At 36.9% G+C, this 8,870-nt stretch overlaps 1 protein-coding gene across 2 annotated transcripts in view; it reads right to left on the reverse strand.

Moving 5' to 3' along the window:
* LOC107728975 (dual specificity testis-specific protein kinase 2-like) overlaps positions 1-8,870 on the reverse strand; it is a 29,856-nt gene that overhangs the window by 3,882 nt on the left and 17,104 nt on the right. For both annotated transcript variants that reach the window (XM_016539319.1, XM_016539327.1), the window contains exons 7-10: positions 7,749-7,833; positions 7,564-7,647; positions 7,337-7,423; positions 4,649-4,790 (exon numbers count right to left, since the gene is read on the reverse strand). In XM_016539319.1, the coding sequence (XP_016394805.1) occupies positions 4,649-4,790; positions 7,337-7,423; positions 7,564-7,647; positions 7,749-7,833 (398 nt within the window). The remainder of the gene's footprint in view (positions 1-4,648; positions 4,791-7,336; positions 7,424-7,563; positions 7,648-7,748; positions 7,834-8,870) is intronic.

Below are 8,870 nucleotides of genomic sequence, written 5' to 3' on the forward strand. Positions count from 1 at the left end.
TTCCTCCATAAAAGCCCAATTTCACGTGCAAATCAGTAAAATCAGGTAACATGACTTTTGCAAAATGGGACGTGCTTGATTTATATAAGTATATTTATTCATGTTTTTAAAAGCGTGAAAGAGAACTTGCGATGCTCCTCAGGAAGATATACAGGTACATCTCAAAAAATTAGAATATCACGAAAAAGGTCAATATTTTTTGTCACTCATTTCAGAAAGTGAAACCCATATATTATATAGATTCATTACACAGAGTGAAATATTTCAAGCCTTTATTTCTTGAAATTTTGATGATTATGGCTTACAGATAATGAAAACCCAAAATTCAGTGTCTCAGAAAATTAGAATATTGTGAAAAAGTTCAATATTGGAAAGTCATGGTGTCACCCTAATCAGCTAATTACCTCAAAACCCCTGCAAAGGTTTCCTAAGCCTTTAAATGGTCTCTCAGTCTGGGTCAGTAGGCTACACAATCATGGGGAAGACTGCTGACTTGACAGATGTCCAGAAGACAGTCATTGACACCCTCCACAAGGAGGGTAAGCCACAAAAGTTCATTGCTAAAGAAGCTGGTTGTTCACAGAGTGCTGTATCCAAGCATATTCATAGAAAGTTGAGTGGAAGGAAAAAGTGTGGTAGGAAAAGGTGCACCAGCAAAAGGGATAACCGCAGCCTTGAGAGGATTGTCAGGCAAAATCCATTCAAGAATTTGGGGGAGCTTCACAAGGAGTGGACTGAGGCTGGCGTCAGCGCATCAAGAGCCACTACGCACAGACGAATCCTAGACATGGGCTACAAATGTCGCATTACTCGTGTCAAGCCACTCCTGAACCAGAGACAACGTCAGAAGCGTCTTACCTGGGCTGTGGAGAAAAAGAACTGGACCGTTGCTCAGTGGTCCAAAGTGCAAAAATTTTGCATTTCATTTGGAAATCAAGGTCCTTTTTCATGATATTCAAATTTTTGGAGATGTACCTGTATGCGCTCAGAGACGGAGCAGAACACGGACATGTAGTCATCTTTTAGCTCAAGGTGCGCGCCTAAATGGTAAAATACATGCAAAAATGTGTTAAAATGCGGCACTTAGTGATTATTCATGTATACCTTCATCGGTCATGTAATTAATGAATGTAAAGAATTGAGAATGAAAATACGCGTGTAACAGTAAATTGGATCCGTGCGGCTCTTAAAGTGACAGTGGACTAATATTCAAAAACAAAGGAAGTTTAATTCCTACAGTGAAGACTATGCTGTTTTATTTTACATTTTATTTCTGTAGTAGGCTGTAAACTGCTTGAGACTTGCATAAAAAAAACAAAAAAAAACATTAAAGCACAGTTTGTTTCATTTGTATCTTTTTATTCTATTGTATTTGTCCTTTGCTTTTTTATTACTGACAGTTTAATTGTTTTCAATAATTTTGAGGACTTTTTGTTTGTTTATTTGTTACTAATAGGCTAGTTGCCTAATACTCTGCTGTGGTATTGAGAATTGTGAAATTTCGCTGGTCTCTACAATGTAGATGTCATATCAACCTTATTTACAGGAAATATATATTTGATATGTATCACTATATTTAAATAAATCACTCATATAAAGTTTTGGTCATATGGCCCCCTCATAATAGTGTTAAATAACCGTGATTACAATATTGACCAAAATAATCGTGATTATGATTTTTGCCATAATCGAGCAGCCCTAGATGTTAGTGCAAATAAACGCGGTTCTCTGTTCTTACCTGAAAATAGTAAAAACCGTTTCCACAAAAATATGAAAACGACAACTGTTTTCAATATTGATAATAAGTAATGTTTCTTAAGCAGCAAATCAGCATATTAGAATGATTTCTGAAGTCACACTGAAGACTGGAGTAATGATGCTGAAAATTAAGCTTTACCATCACAGGAATAAATTACATTTTAAAATATATTAGAATAGAGAGTTATTTTAAATCGTAACAACATTTTACGATATTACTGTTTTTACTGTATTTTTGATCAAATAAATAAAGCCTGGCGAGCATAAGAAACTTTTCAAAAACATGGAAAAAAATCTTATCGACCCCAAATCTTTGGAATGGTATTGTATATTAATAAATACTGTAAGAACAGATGTTATGATTATACCAAATGCATTACCTAATATACTGATATTTATTAATTCACTTGACAAGTGTAAACACTGTAGCACTATCAAAACATTGCTGTGTTAGTCTGAGCATATTGACCAGAGCCTGATATAACAACACTGGCTCAACCAATGGAGTGAGTTTGGAGTGTGTTGACCAATGGTAGATGCAAGAAATGTTCCGAAAACCTGTTTAAAAACAATATTTTTGCTAATCACCAAATAGTATTGACACTTTTAAGCCTGAAAGAATGATCTTGAACACTAGGGGGTGACAAAATCTAATATTCATTTGAATATGCGGAAGGCAAAGCCCTTAATCATGTGTAACATCCCAAAACTCAAAAGCACACAGCACTGAGAAAAAGAAAAGAAAAAATACAGTACATGAAGTGCAAAACACGCCTATATGCATTTAAACACTTCAGAAACGGAGCATTACAAGGTTGGCAGTTTAAAAGTTGGGTATAGAAATTTTATTAATTTATAATAACAGTTTTATATATATATATATATATATATTAAATGTTATTATGGTATACATAATTTAGTCCTGTAATGTACTAAATGGTTTATTTCCTGCAGTCATTACTCCAGTCTTCAGTGCCACACGATCCTTCAGAAATCATGCAAACATGCTGATTTAAAGGAACACTCCACTATTTTTGAAAATAGGCTCATTTTCCAACTCCCCTAGAGTTAAACAGTTGAGTTTTACCGTTTTCGAATACATTCAGCCGATCTGCGGTATGGCTAGGAACTATACTCTAATTTCAGCGTAATAATCAAGGAACTTTTTGCTGCAGCAGGTGCAATGATATTACGCAGCCCCTGAAAATAGGCTTATTGGAAGTTACCTAGCTGGGGACTATTTCAGGCGCTGCGTAATATCATTGCGCCTGCTGCACCTCAAATAAGATTTCTTATTTTTTTCAGAATTCTTTGATGAATACAAAGTAAAAAAAACAAAAAACACTCATTTGAAATTTGGGCTGAGCGATATGGACGGACGGACGGACACACACACACACGTCTGGTCAGCTATCCTTGTGGGGACTCTCCATAGGCGTAATGGTTTTTCTACTGTACAGACCGTATTTTCTATTGCCCTACACCAACCCTAACCCTAAACCTACCCCTCACAGGAAACTTTGTGCATTTTTAGATTTTCAAAAAACTTCATTCTGTATGATTTATAAGCTTTTGTACCCGTGGGGACCACAATTTAGGGCCCCACCGTGACACGAGTCCCCATGAGTCTGTACACACACACACACACACACACACACACACACACACTTTTCTACCTTTTTCTATTTGGGAAAAAAAATGCTATCTTTGTTTCTGTATTTATTAGAATTTTTTTCACATCCTAAATGTAAATAATGTAAATAATGTAATAATAATGTAAATAATAAAATTTTAAATTTTAAAAAGTGCATACTGGAGGCTATGAAACAAATATGGTGAATGAAACCACCTAGGACATGCTATTAAATTACGTTCAAAAATGGGTTAAAAATGACATTATATTCTAACATAACATTACAATCTAAAAAGAAAACATACTTTTTCAAAGCAGGGGTTAAAATCACTACATTAAAAATAAATAAAAAATAAAAACAAAAGAACAGGTGAAATGTTAATTGGTACAAGGAACACTCATCCAAACACTGTAATTATATTAGCCTATATTTGATTTACTCCATTCTAATAGTCACTTTACAGTTATTGCTATCATAAAAATACACTTACCTGTAGGTTTAAAATTCTACATGGTGAGTATAACCTGCATCAGACTACTGTATATCAGTATAAACGGTATTGCCTCATCCTATATTGTTAATAAAAATATATCAATGTCGTAGAAATTTGATATACTTATTAGAAATAAAATATTTTGTAGTTTACTGTCAATTTAATGCTTCTTGGCTGAATAAAAGTGTTAATATCTTTCTGACACCAGGCGTTTGAATGGTAGTGTATCTGAAGCATGAGGCTCAATGAGGCGCTAATCTCTTCTAGCCACACATTGTTTTGTGACTTATTCCTTGTTTGTTCAGGATATGAATTAGCACTAAACGGAAACTGGGCTGTGAGATTGCAAAGAAGAGAAGAAGAAAGTAAAAGCTGTGCATTATAAGTAATTCTCACAAGGAAAGAACATCCAATCCATAAAGCTCATAGACAAGATAGCGTTACTGTCTCCAATCCCGTTAGTTTTCCAGTCTCCTTGTTCTTAGAACTCATTGGCCCTGTGGTATTACATGGAAAGTGAGTGCTGGATGGTATGAGCAAAGCCTCAGGGACGACAGGATGTACTAGCTCTCTGTCAAAGCAACTCACATCAAAGATGTGTTCAAAGCACATCAAAGCTTTTGGTTTAGTGCCAGAAATAGTGAATGAAATATTATGCCACAGACACCTGTAAGTTTTCATTATCATATTGACAGTTTGCAGGTTAGACAAATCAATACTGGGAGTGAAATAAACATGTTTGTGCGCGTGTGTGAATAAACACCTTTAGGCAAGGGTTTTTTCTCCACCTCTCCGGCGGTTAGTAGCATTCTCTCCCTCTCGGATTCGTCAGCTTTCAGCTTTTTCTGGATTTCTTCCAGCCTCTTTACTATATCTGGGAATGAGGGCCTGAGCTTTGGATCCATCTGGGATATAAGTGGAGGCAACAAGAACAAAAAAACACATCAGCATCTAAATCTGGGGTAGCGCCATGTTCTCACTTCTATTCTAAGAATGCTACACTGCACATATACAGGGGTTAAAGCAAAAAAAAAATCCTGAGCCTGAACTTTTTTTCCGGGGGCAGGGTGGGGGGAGGGGATGGGGCAGCGGCAACTTTAAAGGGGTCACATGATGCGATTTCAAGTTTTCCTTTCTCTTTGGCGTGTTACAACTGACTTTTGGCCATGACTGTATGTGTGTGTGTGTGTGTGTGTATGTGCAAATTCATTCTCTGCCAGCAGGAGGTGCTTTTAGTGTGGCAGAGATAGAGGTTTCCCCGGTAACGGCTGTACACAAAGCAACGCTTCCATGCAAGATGAACTGAAAATGACATCAAAAATATTCTTAAGACAGTCGGTTTCCTTCAGAGATGCAGTGATATAAAAACACCCGCGCCGGGTTTTGATTTTGAAACATGCAGTGGTTATGTTTATTCAACGCCATAAGTCAAAAGTCAAAGCCTTTTGGAAAATCTATTTGTGGCAGTCAGTTTTGATATTGTGGTGGGTCGCCACAGACAAATCAATCTATGGGAAACACTGAAGCGGATCAAAACCTTTCATCAAAGTTGTCCTAAAACCTAAATGCGTTCTTGTCTTACGACAACTTTGATTAACTTTTTTGATCCACTTCAAATGTTGACTACTGTATTTGGCGCGTTCTCAAAAGTACTACAAGAATCACTAATGGACTGATACATAGAAACTCACATTGCAACAATTGAAGGCAAGCTGCAGGAAGTCTGAAGGACAATCTCCAACCATGTGCTGGAAGGCGTGGTAATCTAAGCCAAAGTTCTGCAAGGAGCAAATGTGGGGGGTAAATGTCACATTCAGGACAAAGAGGTTTTAATGACTAGCATAACAAGTGATGTAGTTACAAAGTTTATCTCCAAAACATTTATTGGAGAGGTTTAAAACAGTGAATTACTGCTCACTTCAGTGCGTGGTAGGTAGTCAGGGTCAGCCTGTATCCTTGCAATTATCTCACACAAAATAATGCCATACGAAAAGACATCAGCCTAGAAATGAATACAGAGAAATTATAATGTGTCCTGAAAGATCCTGGCAAGAAACAAGTCTTGTGATAGTGCTGAGTGTCAACTGCAACTGAGGATCTAACCTTCTCGTTATATGGCTCGTCTCTCAACACTTCTGGAGCCATCCAGAATGGGGATCCCACCACGGACAGCTTCTCCCCCTCAAAACTGAACACACAGAATAATGGTCAAAAGACTTTGCATAAATTCAGACACTTAAGCACTTACAAAGACTAAATGGCACCTGAAAGTTCAGCTGAGGCAGCAGTACTTTGAAAAGGGAAGTTTTTGAACGTGTGCTGAATAGGGAAGGGGTGACCAGTTGATCAACAACATGACGACTCAATTAGCTTTGTCAGATTTTTTCCCTTTTTTCGTTTCAATGTTTTTAGCAGCAGTGCTTTAAATAGATCTTTTGTCAGACCGTTTTACACAACATTGTCTAGCACGTTTTGGCATTGCCATTCACCGCACATTCAAAGGGAAAGTTCACCCAAAAAATACAATTCATCAATTACAAAGACTTTTGTTCATTTTTGAACACAAATAAAAATATTTTTTAATAAAATCTATCTTTAATAAGACATGAACAGTTGATATATGATTTAAAGCTCAAACTTGCTTACGCGGCATGCAAGAAAAACCTCGTTTTCGCACATCAGGCAAGCATGCAGTCAAGCATTTTTGATGTGCTCTATGTATGTGTGTTACTCTATTTTAATATGTGAATAAAAGTCTAAATTAAATCCATTCATCATATAAAGTGACCTTCAAAAAAAACTTGGATTAAACCTCTCCATTCATCTGGATTACTTTTACAATGATTATTTTTTTGAAGCGTCAAAGTTTTGGTTGAGTGGATACTAAATGAAGGGACAGAAATTTTATTAAAATATTTCAGTGGAGGGTTTCATTAAAAATAATTTCCATTTGTTTTGAAAACGAATGAAGGTCTTATAGGTTTGGAACGCCATGAGGGTGAATAATTAATGACAATTTTCATTGTTTTGGTGAACTAACCCTATAAAACGGTGTGTAGGTTAAAAATAAAGCAAATTTAACAAATGTTTCATGAGACCCCTGCAGTCGGCTCTATTCAGTCACGCTCAGTCTAGCTGCTTTTGAAAGCACATCTTAAAAGTGCATGTCATGTAAGCATTAACTACAAAAATGAGTCCAATTGGGGTCCGGTGAACCTGAAATCAGTCTAATTATACAGAGCTCCCAGATTACTTGACTAGTTGTTCAGGTAACGAAACACTGAAGCGGATCAAAACCTTTCATCAAAGTTGTCCTAAAACCTAAATGCGTTCTTGTCTTACGACAACTTTGATTAACTTTTTTGATCCACTTCAAATGTTGACTACTGTATTTGGCGCGTTCTCAAAAGTACTACAAGAATCACTAATGGACTGATACATAGAAACTCACATTGCAACAATTGAAGGCAAGCTGCAGGAAGTCTGAAGGACAATCTCCAACCATGTGCTGGAAGGCGTGGTAATCTAAGCCAAAGTTCTGCAAGGAGCAAATGTGGGGGGTAAATGTCACATTCAGGACAAAGAGGTTTTAATGACTAGCATAACAAGTGATGTAGTTACAAAGTTTATCTCCAAAACATTTATTGGAGAGGTTTAAAACAGTGAATTACTGCTCACTTCAGTGCGTGGTAGGTAGTCAGGGTCAGCCTGTATCCTTGCAATTATCTCACACAAAATAATGCCATACGAAAAGACATCAGCCTAGAAATGAATACAGAGAAATTATAATGTGTCCTGAAAGATCCTGGCAAGAAACAAGTCTTGTGATAGTGCTGAGTGTCAACTGCAACTGAGGATCTAACCTTCTCGTTATATGGCTCGTCTCTCAACACTTCTGGAGCCATCCAGAATGGGGATCCCACCACGGACAGCTTCTCCCCCTCAAAACTGAACACACAGAATAATGGTCAAAAGACTTTGCATAAATTCAGACACTTAAGCACTTACAAAGACTAAATGGCACCTGAAAGTTCAGCTGAGGCAGCAGTACTTTGAAAAGGGAAGTTTTTGAACGTGTGCTGAATAGGGAAGGGGTGACCAGTTGATCAACAACATGACTACTCAATTAGCTTTGTCTCATTTTTCCCCTTTTTTAGTTTCAATGTTTTTAGCGGCAGTGCTTTAAATAGAACTTTTGTCAGACCGTTTTACACAACATTGTCTTGCACGTTTGCATGAGCACGAATGCAGCATTCACCACACATTTAAAGGGAATTTTCTGACAATTTTTATTTTTGGGTGAACCAACCCTTTAAAAGGTGTAGGTTAGGTGTGTAGGTAAAAATAAAATAAAATAAAAAGGCTAATTTAACAAGTTTCTTGAGACCCCTGCAATCGGCTTTATCCCGTCATTCTCAGTCTAGCTGCTTTTGAAAGCACATCTTGAAAGTGCATGTTATGTAAGCATTGTTACATCCCTAGGATGTATGTATTATATTAATATTTATTTTTGAGTGTTTTTCCCGCCCCTTTGGGTGTGGTTATGTTTCCCTGTGTATGTGCTCTCTCTCTCTCTCTCTCTCTGTTTCTTTCTCTCTCTGCTTGCTTGGCAGTAGCAAATTGCCCACAGGGAGTGCTTGTCAGAGAATGTGCAGCAGAGACGAAAACCATACAAAAGAGCAGAAGAAACAATGGCTACGTTTACATGCACAATTTTTGGTTCAACCGGACTGAATTCTTTCCGACTGATGAATCTGAATGTAGTGTTTACATGAATGCTAAATAAAGTGATCCGGTTGATGTGCGCGTTTATATGTCACAAGATTCAAATTGGAATTTATTTATTTTTTTACATGCGCACACTGCACAAATATAGAGTTTCTCACTGTTTGCACATAATAACCACTCTCCTACACGGTTTCTTTATTTGTTTTTAACAGCAAAATTAATATTTATCCATTTATGGATAAATATACATATATATA

This window comes from Sinocyclocheilus rhinocerous, unplaced genomic scaffold, assembly GCF_001515625.1.
Source record: "Sinocyclocheilus rhinocerous isolate Xijiao unplaced genomic scaffold, SAMN03320098_v1.1 scaffold1785, whole genome shotgun sequence".
Taxonomy (NCBI): Eukaryota; Metazoa; Chordata; class Actinopteri; order Cypriniformes; family Cyprinidae; genus Sinocyclocheilus; species Sinocyclocheilus rhinocerous.